This window comes from Notamacropus eugenii, chromosome 2 (assembly GCF_028372415.1).
Source record: "Notamacropus eugenii isolate mMacEug1 chromosome 2, mMacEug1.pri_v2, whole genome shotgun sequence".
NCBI classification, from domain to species: domain Eukaryota; kingdom Metazoa; phylum Chordata; class Mammalia; order Diprotodontia; family Macropodidae; genus Notamacropus; species Notamacropus eugenii.
In genome coordinates, this window is record NC_092873.1 from 317,574,796 (window position 1) to 317,599,748 (window position 24,953).

General features: G+C 40.0%; 1 protein-coding gene across 4 annotated transcripts in view; it reads left to right on the forward strand.

Annotated features, from left to right (window-relative positions):
• The window catches only part of MGAT5B (alpha-1,6-mannosylglycoprotein 6-beta-N-acetylglucosaminyltransferase B), a 130,734-nt gene that overhangs the window by 80,278 nt on the left and 25,503 nt on the right, over positions 1 to 24,953 (forward strand). For all 4 annotated transcript variants that reach the window (XM_072645112.1, XM_072645111.1, XM_072645114.1 and 1 more), the window contains 2 exons: positions 19,219 to 19,350; positions 21,392 to 21,525. In XM_072645112.1, the coding sequence (XP_072501213.1) occupies positions 19,219 to 19,350; positions 21,392 to 21,525 (266 nt within the window). The remainder of the gene's footprint in view (positions 1 to 19,218; positions 19,351 to 21,391; positions 21,526 to 24,953) is intronic.

The following is a 24,953-nucleotide window of genomic DNA, read 5'->3' on the forward strand; positions in this document are numbered from 1 at the left end:
TTTTGGCTTCTTCCAAATTTTATTGAATTTTTTTTGGTGAATCCAATTCAAAATTTAATTCCAGAGCTTAATAATTATAAATGCTTGTTTACATTTATTCAAATAAGAATAAAATCTAAATCATTGTACATACAGACTGAAACAGAAATCATGAAAAACTGTTCAGAGGCTTCTTTGGGCTCAGTATAATATTAAACTTTTTAGTATAGTTTTGTAAAATAGCCATGGAAATCACAGTCATTCCTAGGATGTTGTAGCAAATCAGGGCAGTTCTGTTGAACCCCAAGCTTTGAGAGCCCCGAATGATTATGATTGATATTTGGGTAGTAACTCAAGGGGACATCATGCAGGAGGAAAACAAGTATGCTTCATATTTACATTTCTACAGTCAGTTTAGATCCTCATCCTTCCATCATTCAGGGAAGACTGTTGGGACTATCCTTCCTGTATTTTGCGAATTCTTGCCTCCTTCAAGTCTACCTTGAATACTTTTTTATAAATTAAATTATTTTTAATTTTCAATATTCATTTCCATAAATTTTAAATTTCCTCTGCCTCTCTTCCCTCTTCCCTCTCCAAGATGGTGTGCAATCTTTTATAGGCTCTACATATACATTCTTATTAAATATATTTTCACATTAATCATGTCATATAAAAGAAAACAAACAGAAGTACTCATGAGAAAGAAAAAACAAAACAAAACCAAAAAAGAGAGCAAATAGTATGTTTTGATCTACATTCAGACTCCATATTTCTTTCTCTTGATGTGGATAGAATTGTCTATCATGAGTCTTTTGGAGTTGTTTTAGGTCCTTGCATTGCTGAGAAAAGCTAAGTCTATCAAAGTCAGTCATAGAACATCATGGCTATTACTGTATATAATATTATCCTGGTTCTGCTCACTTCACTCAGCATCAGTTCATATAAATCTTTTCAGGCTTTTCTGAAGTCTGCCTGCTCATCATTTCCTATAGCACAATAGTATTACATTACATTCATATACCACAACTTGTTTAGCCATTCCCCAGTTGATGGACATCCCCTTAATTTCCAGTTCTTGGCCACCACAAAAAAGAGCTGCTGTAAATATTTTTGTACAATATTTTCATCTCTTTGGGATACAGTCCTAGTAGGGGTATTGCTGGGTCAAAGGGAGAAATGGTCTATAGCTCTTTAAAATTTATAATGCACTTTCTTCACAACATGGTTTTGAGGTGGGTAGTCTTGGGATGTCAAATCCCTCCTCTATCAATTTTCCCAACCTGGCCCTAAACAACTTCTCTTCCCTCTCTGTTGTTTTCACCTTCTCTTATTTGAAGTGGACTTATTTCCCTCTGGAAACATCTAACTATGCTGGTAGTAGGTTGGGTTCCACAAAGAAAGGTAACTGCCACAACTCAGTACTGTCAAAATTCTAGGGGTAACTCTGGGAAGTAGTCATTCCTACTAATGCTGTACAGCTCATGAACTTCCACTGGTGTATTTCCCCTCAGTAAATGACTCCATTAACTCTTGATAGATATTTATTAACTGCTTACTTAATCAGAACATTTTTTAAACAGACATTAAAGAATGACAGTTATCTAGCAGACCACCTATATATTTGTGATGCACTCACTCACCAACTCATACAGTGTCCCTGTGGAAAGTGAACACAAAACTCAAGTTACTAAGTATAATAGGGACCACATGTGGCCAAGGAAACTCAAATTCATGAACTACGGACGTTAATGTCCTTTCTTTTTCTCAAGAACTGCTTTTCAAACTTCAGTAACTATCATAGTGCCTGTGTTGGAGGACTTGGCTCCATTGATAAACCGGGCTAATCCAAGACCTCCTAAAGAAGAAAGAGTTCCTCACAGAGCAACAGAGTATCAATGGAATGAGTTGATCCGCTAGACTGCTCTTTTCCTGCTCCTGTACTTCTCTAAGCTTTCCTTCTCTTCACCTAAGCTTATCCTTACTCCTTTGTGGCAGCTCTAGTCTTTGGTAATTCCAGCTTCAGGCTCAACCAGTACTTTCAGCTGAAGTATTGTTATGCTTATTTTCCCAAAAGGGCAGAGATCCTTAGCCTAGGATTGGCAGAAGCCCCTTCAACTCGGCTTCTTCAACTGGACTCTGAGATTTTTCCTTCACTACTTCTTTAATAGCAAGAGGCAGTGCTGAGACATATTTTCTTTCCTTTTTGTCCCCGTTATTTTGCTGAAAATAATTGCTAGCATTTAAAAGGTTTGCAAAGTGCTTTACAAATGTCGTTTTATCCTCACAACAACCCTAGGAGGTAGGAACTATTGTCATTTCCATTTTAAGGACACACAACTAGTAAGTGTATGAGGTAGAATTTGAACTCACATTTTCCTGACTCCAGTTCCAGAATTCTATCCACTGAATCAAAGTAGATAACAGCAGAGAGAAGTATCTGCTTTCTTCTCCTTTTCTATCTCCTCAGCAGCAAGTGACAGTGTAAGGAAATATCTTCTTTCCTCTTCTCCAACTCCTCCATATTAGATATCAGAGAGAGAAGAATGCATTTTTTTTTTTTGCCAACTAATTCTTCCTACAATTTATATGCTGATGATTCTCCTTTCCTCTCCCAGTCTCTCACATCTTCAGTTACCTTTCAGTCATCTTGAACTGGATGTCCAGTAGATAACTCAAACTCAACATGTCCAAAACAGAACTCATCTTTCCCCTTAAACTCTTCCCCTTCTCCTACCTTTCCTATTACTGTAGAGGGCAATACCATCCTCCAAGTCGCTCAGGCTTGCCACAGAGGAGTCATCCTGAGCTCCTCACTATCTCTCACCCCATTCTCCATATCCAAACTGTTGCCAAGGCTTGCGATTTCACCTTTACATCTGTTGAATATGGCTCCTTCTCTCCTTGGACATCATTACTTCATGCTTACTGGTGGGTCAGCCTGCCTCAAGTCCCTCCCCATTTCAATCCATCCTTCATTTAATCACTAAAGTGATTTTCCTAAAACACAAGTCCAGTCATGTCACCACCAGCAACCTCCCCCCATGCCCTCCCCCCACACTCAATAAACTCCCTTATACCTTCAGGATCAAATACAAAATGCTCTGTTTGTCATTCAAGGCCCTTCATAACCTAGTCCTCCTCCTGCATTTCCAGCCTCCTTACACCTTACTCCCTGGTACGTACTCTTTGATCCAGTGACACTGACCCCCTGGCTATTCAGTGAACAAGGCACTCTATCTCTTGTCTCTAGGCATTTACTCTGATTATTCCCCATGCCTGGAATGATCTCCCTCTACAAACCTTCCTGGTTTCCTTTAAGTCTCAACTAAAGTTCTACCATCTACTGGAAGCCTTCCCTAAGCCTTTTTAATTCCAGTGCCTTCCCTCTATTAATTATTTCCTTTTTATCCTGTATATAGTTTGTTTTTGTTTGCATGTTGTCTCCCCAATAAACTGGAAGATCCTTGAGGGCAGGGACTATCATTTATTTCTTTTTGTATCCTCAGTGTTTGGCATGGTGCCTGGCACATGGTAGATGCTTAACATATATGTCTCAGGATTCATTGAATGGTAACAAGTGATGGTGCAGAGTTTCTTCTCTAATTCCAGAATTAGCCTCACTTTCACACAGCTCTGAAATGTATTCTTTTACCCTCCATTTTGCCCAGTTCATTTTGCCCAGTTCATTTTGCCTCGCTTTGAGACTCTGGTTTATGATGACTATTCAAATTCTCATTTGTTGGCTGAACCATAAATAGGAAAAAGCACTTTTGTCCAATAAACATAAAACAGTTATGGGGTTCATGGTTCCCCAGTTATTAACTTTAAAGTTTTTCAGTCTATTATATGCAAATAAATAGCTAAAACCCAGAACATTAAGGCTGGCTTTCTTCTCAATAAGTGCATTGTTTCTATGGTTGCTTTCACCATGTCTTACACTTAGTTTTGTATTTTTCCATTTCAATGATCCAAAATGTCAAATAGGGAGCACCTCCCTCATGTACAGATAGGAAAACTGAAGTTTAAAGAAATGAACAGAGTGGGCTAAGGTCACAGAGCTTATATGACCTCAGCCTAAATCCAACCCTAGGGGTTTTGACTCAAGGTCAGTGCTCTTTCCTTTTTACTATGTTACTCTGGAAAATGAACTGGATTTCAGGGAAAAGAGGAAATCTATACTTTCCCAGTGGGGAGAGAAAATAGACACTCTGCGCAGCGACATCACCCCAGTGGGTTTCACACAGAACTATCTTGCTTCCCAGTGACTTCTACACCCTAAGTATGGGGGATAGGAAAAGCGGCAGCAGAAATCCATTGTTAATTATATTTATTGTCTTGTCTTAATCATTTCAGTCTCATTTTTTAAGAACTGCTCATAAGAAGTACAGTTCGCTCACTTTTAAGGGAAAATTTGTTAGTCTGACTTAATACTAGGAGTCATAAGATTCAAGTTTAAATCTTGCCCCAAACCCTTACTAATTGTGTGACTTTTGGTGAGTCAAATTAACCTCTCTCAGCCTCAATTTCCTCATTTGCAAAATGGAACTAATAATAAGACATAAGATTTTTTTGTGACAATCAAATAAGATAATATCTGCTTCAAATTATAATACAAACTGAGGGCAGCTAGGTGAAGTGAATAGAGCACTGGTCCTGGAGTCAGGAGGGCCTGAGTTCAAATCTGAACTCAGACACTGGTCAAGTCACTTAACCTTAATTATCTTCCCCCCCAAAATTTGGGGTATTTTGGTTTGGGAACCAAGGAACTCAGCTCTAACTCTGGGAAGACATTGTGGTATTTTAGAAAATGCACTAAATTTAAATTCTGATAACTTGGGGTGAATTTCCAGTTCTTCCAATTGTAACCTGTGTGACCTAGGGCTAATTATTCTTTGGGCCTCAGTTTACTCACCTATGAAATTATGGGGTTGAATTAGATGATGTTTGAGGTTCCTTCCAGTTATAAAACTATAGGATCCTACCAAGCCTTCCCTCCACCTCCTTGCCCATCTCCAATTTTTCTTCTTGTTGTTGTCCAGGTGTTTCAGTCAAGTCTGTAACTCAGTTCAGGATTTTCTTGGCAGAGATAGTGGAGTGGTTTGCATTTCCTTCTCTAGCTCATTTTTCAGATGAGGAAATTGAGGCAAACAGAGTTAAGTTAGTAAATGGTTGTGGCCAGATTTGAACATGTGAAGATGAATCTTCCTGATTCCATGCCCAGTGTTCTATCTGTTGCTCTACCTTCTTATCCTCCCACCAAAAGGGTTAGGAGTATACATTCCCTTTTCCAATCACTGTCACTTACAAAACTTCCAAAGTAAGCCTCCTCCTCCTTCTCTTTACCCTTCTAATTAATACACATACAATCAGCTCATTGCTGTTGACAAAACTCTAGCAGTCCTGCTTGGGCACCTGAGGAGAATAGATGGGAAGGGATATCAGAGCTATAACTGATTGTGCCTGGGACACATTCAGTTGAGATTCGGGAGGGGGGTCCAAATAATGAAGAAAATATCTTGAAACAGGGATGAGAATTGCACAGTAGAGTACAATCTCACTAAAAGTACAATTGCATCATGAGAGGGCTAGAAAATCTTATGGGGACAATTGTGCCCTAGGCCTTGAAAGGACCAGGACCATGAAATAAGGTATGAGGGATGGTAATTTCCATGGAGAAGAAACGTGAAAATATACCCTTCTGGGAAGAATATTTTTTGGGGTGCAAATGTGACACCTACAGATAATACCCTTCTATCTCCGTACCTCCCAGGTGTATGCTATGGGCAAAAATTCCATTCATCCCATGCTAGTGACAGCCCTGAGAAGTAACCTTAGGAGTCAGTGCAGCCTGATGAATTGAATGGCTGCCCTTCTTTGGCAGTAATTGGAAAAAGGTTTTCAGAAAGGGAGACTTCTTCAATTCATGTCATTGCTCCAAACAGCCACTTAGTGTAAAATTGCCCATAAAAGTGAACTTAAATTGCAAAAGATAAAACTACTGCCTGCTGATTCTCCTCACAGCTGACCCTTTTGCCTCTATGCCTGGTGAAGGCTTAGCTTCTTTATGAGGTAAGCAATAAAGCAGATGCAGACACTTCTCTCGGGTGAAGTCACTGCAAATTGAAAATTCTCTTTTTCTCTGGCTCTGGAGTATCAAGAGGACTCTTTGTGGGGACTCATTCCTGAGTGTGGTTGAACCATAGTGAGAAACATTCCAATTCTTTTTTAAAATTTATTCTATTCTGAACTTAAGAATTAAAACAAGCATTTCATAGTAGAATAGAAAAAAAAGATCACACATGAAACTGCAAAGCTATTGTGCACAACTTTAAATATGTAATAAAATTATCATGTAACTTTTTTTCCTTGTTTTCTTCCCTTCCTACCACCCCCATCTAGAGATGGCTACCATTAGATACTAACATATGTAGATATGTAAAATCATTCTATACATACTTCTATTTATCTGTTCTTTGTTTGGATGCAGATGATCTCTTACTTCATAGGTCTTTTGTAGCTAATTTGGGGTATTTATAAGAGTCCAAATGACTTTGCTATTCGAAGCTATTCTTAAAACAATATTGTGGTTACTATATCCAATGTTCTCTTGGTTCTTCTCATTATTTTATGCAGGTCGATCCACATTTTTCTAAGATTACTGAGCTCATCATTTCTTAGAGCACAATAGAGCTCCATCACAATCATTTAGTACAATTTGTTTAGCTGTTTCCCAACTGACAGACATCCTTGCAATTTCCATTTCTTTGCCACCACAAAAAGATGCCATAAATGTTTTAGAATATATAGGTTCTTTTTCTTTTTCCCTAATCATTTTGGGAAACAGACCTAGTAGTGGTATTGCTGAGTGAAAGGATATAGGCAGTTTAATAACTCTTTGGGCATAATTCCAGATTGCTTTCCAGAATGGTTGGATTAGTTCACATTTCTACCAAAAGGGAATTAGTGTCCCAATTTTTCCACATCCCCTCCAACATTTGTCGCTTTCCCCTTCAGTCATTTTAGCCAATCTGATAGGTATAAAATTATATCTCAAGGTAATTTTAATGTGTATCTCTAATCAATAATAATTCAGAGCATTTTTTCATGTTTTTCATAAATTGTTTTGATTTCTTCATTGGAAAATTGCTTGTTCATATCCTTTGACTGTCAATTGAGTGATGACTTGTATTCATATAGATTTGACAAAATTCTTTATATATTTAAGTTATGAGTCCTTTAAACTATTTACCAAAATAAGGTCAAAATGGATACATGACCTATATATAAAGAGAGAGACTACAAGGAAATTTGAAAAACATGGAATATATCAGACATGGATAGGTGAACAATTTATGAATAAACAAGAAAGAGTGTGAGGTATATAATGGATAATTTTGATTGCATTAAATTTAAAGGGATTTGTACAAATAAAGCAAATGTAGCCAAGATAAGAAGAGAAGTCGAAAATTGGGGAAAAAAATTTTCATAGACCCTTCCAATTCCTAAATCCTATGATCTCTAAGATTCCTTTCTAATTCCAAAGTCCTGTGACTCCAATTGTAGCTATGCCTTTGGTCAGTGGCCAGAGACAATCTTTTTAGGATTTCTTTAAATTACTAGACAACTCTAAACTTACCTTTTTCTGGGAAGAATCTAATTATCACACTCCTGAAGGAGAATGTCTATACTCTGGACCAATTTGCCTCTCCTGTCTTCTGTACTATTTGTACCCCTCTTCTGGGTATAGGTGATGTCATTTGATTTGCACAAAATTGGATTTAAGTGAAACAGAGTTTCACAACCTTGCTCTCTCTTCCAGAGTTATCAAAGTTCAGTGGCAAGACAAAATCAAAATAATTGGTGATGTCTCATGATGCAGCAGATGACCTTAGTGACTTCTATGTCTAACCAAGTTCTAAGCCCTTCACAGTGTCTGCTTTAGCTCCCTTAATGGCCGCTGGAACAAATTGTCCTCATCTGCCCATGCCACCAGAGGAAATCTTCATATGCTTGGGGTAGACATCCCTCTAACTCACCAAAGGATTTGAGACCCCTTGGTTACCTTCAACCTGATTTAGCCTGTCTACAGAAACAGTTTACCAAGATGTGGCTACTAAGCACGCTATATCTTCTTAGAATGATAGGTAAGACTTAGGTAGAAAGCAGCCCTCACATTTAAAGTAGTATTCTTCCCTCAACCCATCTTACACATCCATACCATTTTAGCATTTTTACCTATCTCAAAGTCATATGACAATAGGCAAGTGGCAAAGCAACAGGTGTGGATACACTGGGAGCTGTAGTCATAACCCTGTGACTACACAGCCCAGGCCATTGGGTCATCTTCTCATTGGAAGCAGTAGTGAAATTTGGCAGCCCACTGGGTATCTGAACAACCTTTTTTAAGGACTACACCACTCACCTCCTGGTATGAGGAAGGGCCAAGAAAAAATGTCCTAAAAATTGTCTGCTTCACCCAACCCTGGCCTGTATACTGTCACAAGTGGGGATCCCACCCTGCAGTTGAAACACCAAAAAAAAAAAAAAAGTACAAAAGATGATCTCACTCACCATCAGTACATGGAATGTGTGCATACTTACAGACAACATGAAATCCAGTAGACCTGACAGATGAACAGATCTTGTTGCAAGAGAACTCAGCAGGTATTGCATCAAAATAGCAGCCCTGAGTAAAACAAGGCTGGCAGATGAAGGCCAGCTTACTGGAGCTGGATACATATTTTTCTGGAGTAGCCACAATAAAGGGGAGCACGGTGAAGCTGGCATAGGTTTTGCAAGCAAAACTAATCTAGTCAACAAGTTTATATGCCTACCAAACAGAGTGAACAGACACATGACAAAGCAATTGCCACTTGCAGGAAAAGGCCATGCCACCGTCATCAGTGCCTGTGCTCCCGCCATGATGAACCATGATGAGGTCAAAGAAAAAAATTACGAAGACTTGGAGATCTTCATCATCAATGTGTTGAAAGAGAACAAACTTATAATTATAGGTGACTTTAACTCAAGAATAGCCACAGACTGTTCATGGCAGGGAGTCGTGGGGAGAAATGGAGTTGAAAACAGGAACAGTAAGTAGTCACTACTGAAAACTTGTGCATCTCATGACATCACCTTCCATTTATCTAAGTATGATGAAACTTCATGGATGCACCCTGAGAGCAAACTTAACAGACTTGACCCTTGTCATTGTAAAGGAGAAGTGATAGGATGTGAGAGTGATGAAGGCAATGTGTGGCACAGTGCTGGACTGATAATAGGTTTATTCTCTCCAAGCTAAATTCAACAAAAGCAACTGCCCCAAAACAAGATGATGATAAGACTTAATGTCAACAGATTAGAGCACTTCTCCAAGCAGACACAGTTCTTTGCTAACTTGGAGGGAAAGCTGAGCCAAAACACAATTGGCAACAGTGGAGCAGAAAAGGAGTGGGCAGTTTTCAGAGATTTGGTGGACAGCACCTCATTTACTCATCTGGGCCAGTATACTCACAAACATCATGATTTGTTTGATGAAAATGATAGGGAAATTCAGAAGTTACTAAATAAGAAACAAGAACTCCACAGGGTTTACCAACAGGATCATTCATCTATCTCTAAGAAGGCACCATTTACTTCCATCAAAAGTAAAATGCCAGTGAAGCTTAGGGAGATGTGTAATTCTTGGCTCAGTAAGAAGGAAGGTGAAATTCAGCTGTAGGCTGATAATACAATCTGAAGTGCTTTTATGATGCCTAAAGGCTATTTATGGGCCAGAGACCAATAATGCATCTCAACTTCTCAACACTGATGGAGCCACATTGTTTGGTTATAAGGACATGATGCTGGAGAGATGAGCTGAACACTTCCATTGTGTTCTCAACAGACTGTCATTGAATCAATGCTGAAGCTGTTGACTGTATACCTCAGGTTGAAGTCAGTCCCTCTCTAGCTGAATTTCTAACTGAAAAAAGAGGTTTTGAATGTCATTAGACTCCTCTTGTGTGGCAAAGTGCCTGGCACTAATTTTGTTCCAGCTGAGATTTACAGAGGGTCCACTGCTCTTAGAAAAACTGACTGAAATTTCCTAGGATATATGGCAAAAGGAGGTTATCCCCTAGCAATTCAAGGATACCTCCATTGTCCATCTCCATAAAGGTAAAGGAAATAGATTGTCCTGTGACAATCATGGGAGGAGGGCGGGGGGGGGGGGGGCAGGTCTCTATATTAGTCATTGCTGGCAAGAATCTTACCAGAGGCCTCCTTAATAGTCTGAGCTCTCACCTAGAAGATGGTCATCTACCCGAAAAGCCAATGTAGCTTCAGAAAGGGTCAACGAATGATTGATATGATCTTTGCTGCCCAACAACTCCAGAAGAAATGCCAGGAGTAGAACAGAGGTCTATATACAATGTTCATCAATCTTACCAAGACCTTTGATACTGTCAGTTATAAGGACTTATGAAAAATTATGTGGGTTGCCCAGAGAAGTTCAGTATTGTACATCAATTTCATGATGGCATGTTTGCCTAGGCTCTGGATAATGGATGATACTCCCATGCTTTCCCAATTACCAATGGAGTGAAACAAAGCTATGTGCTTGCTCCCATGCTTTTTAGCATGATGTTTTTAGCATTGTTATCAGACACCTTCAATGAGGACAAAAAAATGGTATCAAGGTCAGCTGCTGCATTGGTGATAAATTATTTAACTCAAAAAAGGCTACAAGCCAAGACTAAAGAAAGGGGAAAGCTGGTGCATGATTTTTTGTTGGCTGATGATTGTACATTCAATGCAGCCTCTGAAGCTGAAATGCAACAAAGTCTGCTGCTTGTGCTGATTTTGGCCTAACAATTAATACCAAGAAAGTACAGGTTCTCTACCTAGCACCACACATGAAACCACTGATTACAGCAAATGGAGAAATTTTGAATACCGTGGATAAGTTAATTTACCTTGGCAATATATTCCAGAGGATGTACACATAGATGATGAGGTTGATGCATGCATTGCCAGAGTTAGCTCAGTGTTTGGGAGGCTCCAAAGGAATGTGTGGGAGAGAAGAAGTAAGGTCTATAGAGCTGGCACGCAGACTTCATTGTTATATGTCTGTGAAACCAGGACTGTCTAATGGCATCATGTCAGGAAACTGAATTGCTTCCAGTTAGATTATTTGAGGAAGATTCTGAGGATCAACTCAAAAGACAAGATACAAGACACTGAGGTGCTTTCTTGAGCTAAACTGCCAAGTTTACTACTGCAGAGAGCACAGCTCCAATTGGCTAACCACATTGTTTGAATGCTAAATGTACGTTTACCTAAAAGACTATTTTACAAAGAACTCGGTGCAAGGCAGGTGCTCACATCACGTGAATAAGTGAAAGAAGCACTCTCTCAAGGTCTCTCTGAAGAACTTTGGAATCAATTGGAGACACTGGCAAAGGACCGCCTAGCAGGTCACCAAAGAAGGCACTGTGCTCTATTATGGGATGCACAATTGAGAGACGGTTCGTATGGACTATTTGTGGCCAACCTATGATAGAGTCTTCTGAACTCTCATTGATCTGATCAGCCACAGTCAGACACACTGTGCCTTGATCCCAACCTAGTGGTGTCATGATCCTCTTTGAGAATGAAGGACAATAACCAACCATTTGTGCCTTCTTGGGCTAGTTGTGTGAAACTTGGGTACCTGCAAACTAATTATGAATCAATCAGTCAACAAACATTTATTTTTTTTAGAGATGTTTGAGTCAGGTAAAGGGAGAGATTGTAAAATTACAGGAATGTCACAAGTCAAGGCAGTTTGGAAATCACTGAGAATGATGGGGTAAAGCTGAAAGGATGGGGAAAAACAGGAGGCTAGGGAGACATGCCCACCATTCATACCAGTTTTTACAAAGGATCTCATATCCTTAAAAAGCATCTAGTCTGATCTCCTCATTTCATAGACAAAGAAGCCAGAAAATTACTAGTCCAAGCTTACGTAGCCTAGTTTACAGGGGTGGGGAACCTGAAGCCTTGAGGTCACATGTGGCTCTCTAGGTCCTGAAGTACAGTCCTTTGGACCTAGAGAGCCACATGTGGCCTTGAGGCTGCAGGTTCTCCACTCCCGTGTGGAAACAGGATCAAAATCTAGATTTCTCTGACCAATGTTTTTTCTATGATACTACATTATACCACATCTCAAGTAACACTATTATTCTTCTAAACTTCCCCCCTCTAAAGGACTGGGTCAGAAAGCTCCCATAAGGTCCCCTGTTGAGGCCTAGGCTTGAGGTGACTAGAAGGTGTGTATGAGATGATAACAGGAAAATATCATAGGTATGACTCTTACTGTGTTGGGCTGCATAGGATTATAGCTCTCATTTTACAGATGAGTGACTGAGACCTAAAGTGATTATCTTTGGTGGTTTCTCAAAACCTTTACCTATTCCTGTTAATATTTGCATCCAAGTCCATTAATTAATTCCACATGTATTTATGATGATAATAATATAATTATAATATAATAATAAAATACTAGCATTTATATATGGTTTAAAGTTTACAAAGCATTTTACAAATATTATCTTATTTGATCCTCAGAACAACCCTGGTAGGTAGGTGTCATTATTACTTCAGTTTAAAGATGAGGATACTGAGGCAGGGAGCAGTTAATTGATACTCAGGGTCACATAGCTAAGAAGTGTCTGAAACTGGATTTGAACTCAGAACTTTCTTGATTCCAGATCCAGCTCTCTACTCACTGTGCTACAGCATAAAAGGCACAATACTATATCAGACCCTGGCAAGTCAACAATTTGAGCCTCAGCTTCCTCATCTATACATTGGAGATAATAATGCAGAGTTTTTGTATAGATCAAATGAAGTAATGCATATAAAGCCCTTTTAAAAACACTCTATAAAATCAGCTACTAGGTACAAGGGAAACAAAGACAAAGTGAAAAACCATCCCTGCCCTCAAGCAGATTATATTCTACTACTGAGGTATAATATTTTCATATATTATATCTAAATAGAAGGTAATTGAGGAAGAAGAGAGGAAACTTAAAGCACTAGGGAATTAGAAAATCTTTCCAGAGGAGACAGCATCTGCGCTGAGTATTGAAGAAGGCTAAGAATTCTAAGAGGCAGAGGTGAGAAGAGAGTATATCGCAGGTATTCAGAATGGTCTGCTGCCAAAGGATAACGGGAAATGGAATGTCAGGTTGGGAAGAATAGGAAGTAGGCCAGTTTGGCTGGAACATGGGGTGCCTGAAGAGGAGTAATGTGTAACAAGTCTGGAAAGGTACTCTGCGGTCAGAATAGAAAGGGGTTTAAATACTAAATTGAAGAAGGAGTGTTGAATTTCAGAGGGACTAGGAAACCATCAAGAGTCTTGGGCAAAGGCATGATTGGGTCAGATCTGATCCCATCTTCATTAGGAAGATGACTTTGTTAGCACTGTAAAAAATGAACTGGAAAAGAGAGAGACTGAAAGTAAGGAAACCAACTAGGTTGTCTTCACAATAGTCTTGCAATAAGTCCTGCAATAGTCCAGGTGAGAGGTAATGAGGCCCTGAACTAGGCTGGTGTTGTCTGTTTGTTGTTTGTTCGTCCTTCATTTTCAAAGAGGATCAATGATACCTGGAGGGTGATTTCTTGACTTGCAAGTGACTTGGATTTAAGTGAGGCAGAGCTGTGCAAAGTCATGAGTCTCCCTCTCTTCTCCAGAGCCATATGGGTTCAGTGGCAACACAGAGGTTAAGACGACTGATGATGGCCCCTAATGCAGAGAGAGGTCTTGGCCTTTTTAAGCTAAGGTCTGTCCCGGATCTCAGTTTGTTGGAAGCAAAGCCCATTCAGTAATTAAAGGCTAGGAAAGAATTGAGGCAAAAGATAGCCTAGTTTGCCTTCATAAAAGAATCATTCTGGGAGGAGAAGACTTATAGACCTGCAAGTGAAGAGAAGAGGGTAAATTCTAGAGGTGTAGCATTGACAAGATTTAGTAATGGATTGGAGATAAGAGAAAGTGGAAAGTTGAGGATGACTTGGAGGCTTCAAACCTAAGGGACTCAAAGGATGATGATGACCTTAATAGACAGGGAAGTTTGGAAGAATATTGGGTTTACAGTGGAAATAAAATTAGTTTTGTTTTGAACACATTGAGTTTAAGAAGCCTTTGGGACATGCAGCTAAAATGTCTCACAGTTATTGTGACAGGCCTGCAGCCGAAAAGAAAGATTAGGTGTTTATTTATGGATTTTACAGTCATCTGCATAGAGATAATAATTAAACCCAAAGGAGCAAATGTGATTACCAAAAGAGAGCGTATAGACAAAGAAAACAATAGTGTAGGACAGAGCTTTGGGGACACCTACATCAAAGGAGAATAATATAAAAGATGAACTAACAAAGGAGACAGTTAAGTAGTGTCTGAAACTACCTAAGAGAAGGATGAGGATTGACAAAAGGCCATTGTTCAGTGTTCTCAGTTTTCTTTCCTCTTGATCCCTCTATAACCTTTTTTGGTTATGTTGAGGCAATGGGGTTAAGTGACTTGTCCTGGGTCAACACAGCTAGTATCTGAGGTCAGATTTGAATTCATGTCCTCCTGACTCCAGAGCTGGTGCTCTATCCACTGTATCACCTAGCTGCCCCTCATAGCCTTTACCCATGACCCTCTTCTCCTTAATTCTCCATTCTCTCTAGGTTGTTGGGTTTGGTTTTGCGTTTGTTTTTTAACACTATTCTCATCTGCTTCTCCTCTTACCTGTCTGAACACTCCTTAGTCTCTTCAGCTGGATCATTATCCAAGTCTTGCCCACTAACCATGGGAGTCCCCCAAAGTTCTTCCCAGGACACTCTTCTTCCTCCATATTGTTACTGCTGCTGTTTAGTCATCTCCAACTCTTCATGACCCTATTTGGTGTTTTCTTGGTAAAGACACTGGAGTGGTGGGTGGTTTATCATTTCCTTTTCCAGCTCATTTTACAAATGAGAAACTGAGGCAAATAGGGTAAAATAACTTCCCCAAAGTCACATAGCTAGTAAGTGTCTGAGGTCAGATTTAAACTCATTTGAAGATAACTATTTGAAGATAAGTGTTCCTGATTTCAAGTCCATAATTCTATCCACTGTGCCACCTACCTGCCCTCTTCTTCCATACTATTTCACTTTGTGAGCTCATGGACTCAATTATCATCTTTATGCAGATCTATTTATTCAGCCCTAAGCTCTCTCCTGACTCCCAGTCTCATATCTCCATCAGACTATCAGACATCTCAAACTGAATATCCCATAAACATCTTAAATTCCACATGTCTAAAACTGAACTTTGTCTTCCTCCTGCAAACTTTACTCTATTTCTACTCTCCCTGTTATAGAATATTACCACCATCTTCCCAGGCACTCAGGCCAGGCTAACAATCTACATGTCATCTTCAACTCTGTTACCAATTCCTCTCAAGTTTAGCTTCATAACATCTCTTATGTATGTGCATATTATATATATATATATCATATGTATATACACACATATATTACATACATGCATATATATGTGTATATCTATATCTATATCTATATATATATATCTATATCTATATCTATATATATATATATATATATAGATAGATAGATAGATAGATAGATAGATATCTTGTGGGTCTGAGTGTGGGTGTGGGTGTGTCACACTCACACCATTCTCTCCTGAGTCTCCCCTGATACCTCCTTGGTGCAGGCCTACATCCTTGACATCTGGAATACTGAATTAGCCTTCTAGTTGGTTTTTCTACCCCGTATCTCTTTCCACTACAGTCCATCTTCCTCTCAGATGCCAAAGTGATCTTCCTAAAGTACATGTCTGATCATATCAGCCCTCTATTCAAAAAACCCTAGTGGCTCGCTATTACCTCCAGGATCAAATATAAAATATCGTGTGTTTTAAAACTCTTTATAATCTGGCCTCTCCCTCTGTTTCTAGTCTTCTACCTTTCTTTTCTCATGAACTCTAAGATCTAGAAACATTGGTCTCCTGGCTGTGCCTCAAACAAGATGCTCCATTTCCTCACTTCATTAACTTCCACTGAGTGTCCCCTATGCCTAGAATTCTTTTGCTCCTCATCTTCACCTCCTGACTTCCCTGACTTCATGTCAGCTAATTTCCCACTTTCTTTTCCTGATCTGTCTTAATGCTCTTGCTTCCCTCTGAGTTTATTTCCAATTTATCTTGTATATAATTGATTTGTGCATTATTGTTTGTATGTTGTCTCATCCATTAGACTGAGCTCCTTGAGGATAGGGCTGTTTTTGACTTTCTTTGTATCCCTAATGCTTAGTACAATTCCTGGTACATAGTAGGTGCTTTAAATTGTTGATGACCAGCAACTAAGTGTTTGAAGAGAGAAAAGCAAGGCTAGAGTGATTTGCTGGCAAAGCAATTGGAGATTGATAGCCTTAGACAACAAGTTTCAGTAATAGAATGAGGTCAAAACCTAATTGTAAGGAGTTAAAAAATATTATAGAAGTGAGAATAACAACTGACTTTGAAAAGCAAGTAAAGAGGCAGCTAAGTGGTGTAGGGGATAGAGCACTGCCCCTGGACTCAGAAGGACCAGAGTTCAAATTTGGCCTCGGACACTTTTTAGCTGCGGTCTGACCTAGGCAAATCACCTAACTTCAGTTTGGCTGAAATACAGAGTCATTCAGGAGAGTGATTGATATGAATTAATTCCAGAAGGACAGGCTGGAGCCAGAATATGAGTCTAGATTAGAAGTACTGAATCTTCTTCCCCACCAAAATGATTCTATTTTTGCTGTGGGATAAAATGAGCGGAGGAGGGGGTTGTGGGGAAGAGTGTCTTGTCTGTGTGATCTCACCTCAGAGGACATAGCCTCAGACTCCACTGAGTTTGTACACATAGGATTGTGGATAGAGGCAGCTCCTCCTGTGGTGCTAAACTGAGCTCTAGATTCCTGAATATGTTTGTAAAGAGGAAGAAAGGAGGAAACCAGGAGCTAAAGTGAACCTTTGGTTTCTTCTCCCCATTTGAGAATTTGCTTTCCTCACCAAGTTGCTAGTCACTGTTATGGGAGGTTAATAAGAGCCAGTTTCTTAGACTTGGAAAACCAAGTCCAGATATGTAAATTCAGTACCTGACTTAGTTTCCACCCAATCCTTCAGCTTCTTCTAATGGATTTCTATTTATATGTTGATATCCTCCCTGCTACCCTAGCTTCCTATTTCTTTCTTTCCTCTCACGATTGGCTTTTTCACTTCAGGTACCCATAGGAACAATCATACTCGTGATATCAGCTTTCACAAATGTGCATTCCACAGTATGGCACAATGGAAAATGTGATGGACTTGGGAGTTAGAGGTCCTGGTTCTACTACTGTTAAAGAAAAAAATATTAATACTGCACTTTGCATTTTAGTCACAAGTTTGCTAGAAACAATTTAATCTAATATCTCAGTCATTTCTGACTTGTTCATCCTTCATTCTGGAAGAGACCAGAATGAAGATGTCATTACATCAGGAGGGTGATGTATTGACTTGTGAGTGAATTGGTCTTAAATGAGGCAAAGCTGCACGAAGTCATCATCACTCCTCCAGAGTCATTGGAGTCCAGTGGCAAGACGTTAGTCAGGACAACTAGTGATGGTCCCCATTTCTGGCTTAGAGAAAAGAGACAGAGATGGAGAAGGGGTAGTTGGGGGTGGCCAGAGATGTCCAAACTAGCATAGTTCCCCTATGCCTCACACATGATTCTTTGCCACAAGACAATTTGAAGTAACATTTATAGGAATCTTGAAAAAGAAAAGGCTTATTATATATTAAAGTATAGTTTTGGGGTTTTCTTTCCAGAATAGTTGCCCACAAAGTTACCATACCACTCCTGCCTAGACCACTGCCCTTAAGAAATTCATGGCACTTCTCCCAGATGTTAATATCAAGAATCTCTTCTGAATAATAAAAAGGGCACTTGTCTTGGGTGTGTCTAAGGCATATCCCTTCAGGGATGAAGTGGAGGAGCCTGCCCTTAGATGGGGCTATAACCCAACCCTTTCAGCAGTGGGGAAGGCAATGTTCTCCACAAGAGTTTTTTAAAGGATGTTCTCTACCCTGAATTTCTTTCCTCATGAAAAGATCTTTTTGTCCTTAACCTATCCCCACTTTCAAACAAGAAAATCTGGAAAAGTTTGTTTTTGTTTTTTAACTAGAGAAATGTATTTTCTTAATATTTCCAGGTTAACTAAAAAAGGAGGCTTTTAATATGCTTCCATGCTACTTATTATCTGTGTGACCTTGGGCAGAAGTGACAACCTCTCTGGGTCTCAAAGGCTACTTCCAGCTCTAAATCTATGATCCTATGAACACTGAAATTCTTCTATCTGACCATAAACTCCTACCTTTCCATCTTTTCCTTGTACTTATACCTTGAACCTCTTCTCTCTCCTCAAGAAATGTCTAGTCTCTACCTTTTCTACTAGGCCATCACATCTGCTCTGGTCTTACTTTCCTCACTTCAAAATCTTGAATTTAAATTCAACTTAATAAACTGTAGACCCAAGAAGTTTACTGTGAGAAATTGTTTCAGTGGTAGACAAATCACTCTACTACTCAGCTAAGCTGGTTCCCTATAGGGCATAGCAACTCAGCTAGATGGGTCAAATATAAACTTCTCTGTTTGGTACTTAAAGCCCTCTACAATCTAGCTTCAATCTACCTTTCCAGGCATTATATATTAGGCCCTTTCACATACTCTAGCCAAACTGTTCTACTTATTTGCTGTTCCTGATATGTATCATTCCATTTTCCATCTCTGGACCTCTGCACAGGCTGTCTCCCTTGCCTGGAATGAATGCCCTCACTCCTTATCTATGGTTTCTAGAATCCCTATATTCTTTCAAAACTCAGCTCAAGTGAAGGAATGAAGAATATTCTAATTCCCTCCAGTTACTAGTATACTCTAAAATTAACTTATATCTACTTTGACAATTTTCTGTATTTAATTTTCTGTACACAAGTTCTCCCTCCTTTCTACTTCCTTGGTTGAATATAAGCTTCTTGGGGAGAGGAAGTATTTTGGTTTTGTTTTTATATTACCATCACGTAGAACAGTGCTTGAGATATATTAGATACTAAATAAATACTTTTTGAATTAGAGAATTATTCTTTTTATTATTAATAAGAAGTGAGACTTGGTTGGGTGCCTGGTTGGCCCAAATTCTAAAGGGTTCCTTTCTCAGTAACTTAGGGGTACCGCCAGGCCGAGGAAGCTGTCCACTCACCGTGCCCCTGCCATTTGACCTCATCTATACTGACTACCATGGCCTACAGCAAATGAAACAGTACATGGGACTCTCCTTCAAAAAATACAGGTGAGAAGCAGATAGTGGGCCAGAAGGGAGGGTGGGGAGTTGGAAGGCAACACGTAGAAGAGACCACTAACAGTTCTCAAAACTAGGAATTCACTCATAGCTATAATGAGTACTACTCCAGGTCTACAACTTTCAGAAGGAAACACCCTATCATTCTAGTCCCCCCTTTTCAGACTGACCTCCAACATTGATTTTTTTGGGGTGGGGAGTAGGGTTTCTTTACTTCGGGGATTTTTGTTGTTGTTTTTAGCAAGTGCAATAATTCAAGGGGATTCTTTGCATGTTATACGAGTACTGGGGTTATTAAATGTGACTGACTCCATTTAGAAAGCTGTTGCTTAGATGAGAAGTTATCTGGATGAGATTGGTATCCCTTTCTCACCTTAAAAAAAAAGCTGAAAGTAATATAAGTTTTTCAGGATGCCCCATGAGAATGGCTTGTTCCAGTTTCATTAAGATTGGTAGGTGTTTTTGGTGACCTTGGGGCCTCTTCTACATGGCCCACAACTTTTCTAATGCCATGTACTATCTGCTTGAGAAAAGAAATCGCCTCCTTCCCTCTCCTCTATCTCCCCTATTGCATTGGTTGTTCTGATAAGCTGCTTTTGTGGCAAGTGGAAATCTTTCCATCCAGAAAGAAGCAAATGCTGAAAGACACATAGGTGCAGAAATTCAATTCAATTCAACCATCATTTGGTTTTGAATCATCAACCTAAGTAGAATCAAACCAAAACAGAATCTTCCCCCCACGCCTCACTTCTGCCTGCCCCACTATGATACACTTGAATGCAGATGCTCTTTTCCCTCCTTTCCCAGGATGCTTTTCTGCTACCTAGACAAGGCCTAGTTATGACCATGCCCAGATTGTTTGGCAATTCATGAACTACCTGGCCAGTGTTCTTGCTCTTACTTGCTCCTATTTGGAGAACATGGCTGGGAAAATGCTGCTGGACAAGCAGAGGAGGAAGGCATGATGATGCTGATGAGGGGGATGGTGATGGAGGAAACAGTATCAGGGAGGGTGGCAAGGATTGAAGACAGTCAGCAGAGGCTCCCTGGTCTCCATCACCCCAGCAGCTCATCCCCTCACCCCTATCTAACTTCTACCTTCATATCCCCACCTCCCTTTCAGGCCTGAGAAAGGCAAATGACCTCACTCCCTGATATATCCACAGCCAGCAAAATATGGAATTAAATTTATCACAGATTGTTCTGCTATTTATTACATTTTCTCTAATCCCATTGACTATCCCACATGATTTTATTAGAGTACAAAGTGACAGGCTGCATTATTGCTTTTATTAAAAATGAATGTGCTGAGTTCCTTCTGCTCCTTTGCACCCCCACCCAACCTCAATCTCTCACAGTAGGAATAATGCCAACTTCAACATTCCAAGGAACAAGCACCTTGGAGCAGCCTGGGTCTCTGAGAAGGGAGATTAGAGTCCTTTGGGGGGAAGTCTGAAACTTAATGACTTTTTTCTATTTCTGGAGGAACAAATGCTGAGTCCGTCTCCTCTCTCCCTTTGGGCCTACTGGACTCTGGTTAAGGAAAGGGTAGGGAACGAACCATCATTGTGTGCCTACATCTGGATGTAGTTGTGTGATATTTTGGGTTACATTCAGACCCCTTCCTCTGAATGGTGGGATCCTTCATAGAGAAGGTCTCTCTGGACCATTCAGATGAGGCACATGTGACTGAACAGTCAGAAAGAAAGGAAGATCATAGAAAGCAAACAGAATTAGGTAAGATCTTATCTAAAATAGAAGTGGTAGAGTTGAGAGTAGCTTCTAGAACTGTTCTGTCCTTTGCTTTTCCTAAGACAAGACTATCCAATTTCCCTGAATTTTCTTTCTTACCTAAGAGAATACCCCTCCAAGAAGGCTGGGTACAGTCTCAGAATGTAAGAAGCTCACAATTTCCCCAGAGGCAAAGACCAGTCTGTCCCTAGAAAAATTTCCATGACTTGGAGGCTCCATACTTACTGCTACCTATATGTAGGTAGATTATTGACCCATGACTCTTATCTTTTTCTGACAGGTGTCGATTCCGGGTCATTGACACTTTTGGCACAGAACCTGCATACAACCATGAGGAGTATGCCACTCTACATGGTTACCGAACCAACTGGGGTTACTGGAACTTCAACCCAAAGCAGTTCATGACGATGTTCCGTGAGTGGCCCTCCATGTGGGACTGGTGAGGGGTAGGGACTTCTCATGAGTGCTGAGTGTTATTATGTGGTTCAAGTAGAATCTTATCTCTCTTTTCTATCCCAGAAAAGAAAGGAGAGAAAGGAGGAGGGTAGCACTGGGGTGATCCTCCCCCAGTCTTCCACCGTCTCTGAAGGGGGAAGGAAAGAAAATAAGCATTTATTAAGCAACTACTCAGTGCCTACTATGTTTCTCTGAGAAAAGCTACCCTGTAACAACAATAGGTTGAGGGAGGAGGTTTAGAAGGGAAGGTATAGCCACAGAAGAAAACCCTGGTGGAGTCTAAGAAGTAGGGGGCAAAAAGGGAAAGCTTTTCTTGGGAGATGCCAAAGAATTTTAGACCTGGAAGGAACGTTGGAGATCGTTTAATCCAACCTTTCATTTCATAGAAAAGGAAACAGACATTCAGAGAGGTTAAGAAATTTGCCCAAGGACATAAGATTTAGAATGAGATGGGACCTTAGAGATCATTTAGCCCAAGTCCCTCATTTTATAGAAGAGGAAATTGAGGACCAAAGAAATTCATTTTCCCAATATCTCACAGTAACTTGTCAAACCTGAATTAGTATCTGTTTGTCTTGACTCCCATTGCAGAGCTTCCCCCATTATATGACATTGTCTCATAAAACAACAAACAGAAATACTTCATTTATCCACTGTCTCTGGGGAATAAGCCATCTCATGGAAGATAATTTTCCAAATAATTGGAGCAAACCTCCTCTAAACTCAAAACTAGAAGAGCAGCTAAGTGGAGCACCAACCCTGGAGTCAGGAGGACCTGAGTTCAAATTCAGCCTCAGATACTTATTAGCAGTATGACCTTAGGCAAGTCACTTAACCCCAATTGCCTCCAAAAATCACACACACACACACACACACACACACACACACACACACACACACACAAGGTGGAAGAATCCTACTTGGTAGCAATCTATCTAAAGTGGGTTCTAAACTATACTGCCTTCTTAAACAGAGGCTAATGATAGCAGTAGGAGGTTAACCTATGGATTCATTAATATCTGGAACTTCCAGATTGAGGAAAACTGTCATAACCATTACAGGTTCCACCTTCCCTGCAACATCAAGTCTTAGCTATTTGCATAAAGCAGTTGAGTGATGTGGCGGTGGTGTAATGGATAGAAAGCTGGCTGTAGAGCTAGGATAGACCTGAGTTCAAATCCCAACTCTTCCATCTCCTGGTCAGTTATCTAATTCTGGGCAACTTAATAAACAAAGGATATTGGCTCTTTGATAACTCATAGGCATTATTATGAGCATTAGTTTCTTATTTGTTGGTTTCTGGAGGCAATTGGGATTAGGTGACTTGCTCAGGGTCACCCAGCTGGGTCTGAGGTCATATTTGACTACAGGGCTGGTGCTGTATCCACTGGACCACTTAGTTGCCCCATTCATTTTTGTATTATTCTGTAATAATACCTGACATTTATTTAGCACTTTAATGAGTGGAAAGCATCCTCAAGCCAGTTCGGCAAGATAGAAAGGACAAATATTTTATGCCCATTTTACAGATGAGGAAATTAAAGCTCAAAAAGAGAAAGTGACTTGGATTTAGAGCTATAAATAGAAGAATTGTGTCTAATTAACTTCACATTTGTGTGTATCTAACTAGCTTCTGCTAATTATAAGCCAGGCTCTGTAGGGATCCTCCCAGGTACTATTGGCCATTTGCCTCCATGTAAAATGGCTCCAGTAAACTAAGTTTTTGTAGCTCTTTAAATAGTATTTCTAGGGCAGTTAGGTCATGCAGTGGATAGAGTGCAGAGGCTGGAATTAGGAAGACTTGGGTTCAAATCCAGCCTCAGACACTAGCTGTGTGACCCTGGGCAAGTCACTTAACCCTGTTTGCCTCAGTTTCCTCATCTGTAAAATGAGCTAAAGAAGGAAATGGCAAACCACTCCAGTATCTTTGCCAAACCGCCCCCCTCCCCAAAAGTGGGGCCATGAATAGTTAGGCACAACTGAAATGACTGAAAAACAAGTAGTGTTTCTGGATTTTTCTTCCATGCTATTGAGCTGCCACTTATCACTTCTATTGACAGTGAGCTTACCCTTATTTCAATCCAGTTGAACAAGTCTTTATTAAATAGCTATGTATCAGGTAGAGTCTTCAGATAGCTGACCTTAGAAGACCGATTCCAGTCTGATCTCTATCATATACCAGCTGTGGGACCCTTGCCTGGTCACTTGATGGCCCAGGCAACTATTCTGTGCTGATAAAGTGACTTCATTGGGACTTCCCTCTATCAATGAAATCACAGATCTGTTCTGCCCAACACCCCTCCCTAACATACTGGACACTCCTTCTGATGTCCCCAATACAAAGTCAAAAATAAAGACATCCCTACCCCCAAGCAGCCTCCATTCTAATAGGAGGAAGTATTCAAGCAATTATCCCACTACCTACCTGGCACTTGTATTACACCTACCTTAATCCAGGTAACCAAGATTATTAGAATTGCAAGTAAATCAAGAGTAAATAGGTTCAGAGTGAGGGCCTAACTAAAGTACATATACTTTAGACCGAAATTTTTTCTGTTTAGATGTTTGGGTTCTTAGCCAGGTTCTAGATAGCTCCAAATAAATGGCTATTATATAAGCAAGTGTAAAATTAGCATAATGAAACTCCAGTGTTCAAAGTAAAGAGGTAGGATAGGGACAAGTTAGGGAAGGTTTCTCTGGAGGAAGTCAATTTTGAGCAGGATCTTAGAGGGAAGAAAGAAGCAGAAAACTTCAAGCAGAAGGGATAGATGGAGGTCATATGTGAGGGGTGGGGGAGGCAGATGTAAACCAATTAACTTTGAGATGGTAAACTGCTTAGTCTGGCTAAAACTGGGATTACTAAGGAAGGAGGTTAGTGAGATAAGGGTAGAGGGCTGAGGATAGGAGTGAAGAGTGGATAAGACTCTCTGTGGAGGACCTTAAAAATTAAATAAAGTAGTTGGCATTTGACCAAGCAAATCAAGAAATTTGAGGCTTTGAGCAGGAAAATGCAGAAAAATGTGTTTAAGATTATCCTGGTGGTGTTCAGGGCAATCTAGACAGGGAAGGTAGCAGAAGCAGCAGTCTCAACTAGGGAAGCATTGCAGTATTTCATATTTCAGAATATTGTAGGCAGAAAGTCCCCATTAGGGAAATGCCTATTGGAGGACTTGTGTATCTCTGTATCAAGGATCCTCTGACCTCAGAGATTCCTTCCAACTTAGAATATTGTATCCTCATTGGGACCTCTCATTCTACAAAGAAAATGAGTTTAACCCCAAGGGATTGTGATTCCTATTTCCCCCCAAGACACAGACGTTAGCTAATTGGTACAGAGGACACAGCACCAGGCTTGAAGTCCAGAAGACTCAGGAGTTGAAATCTGC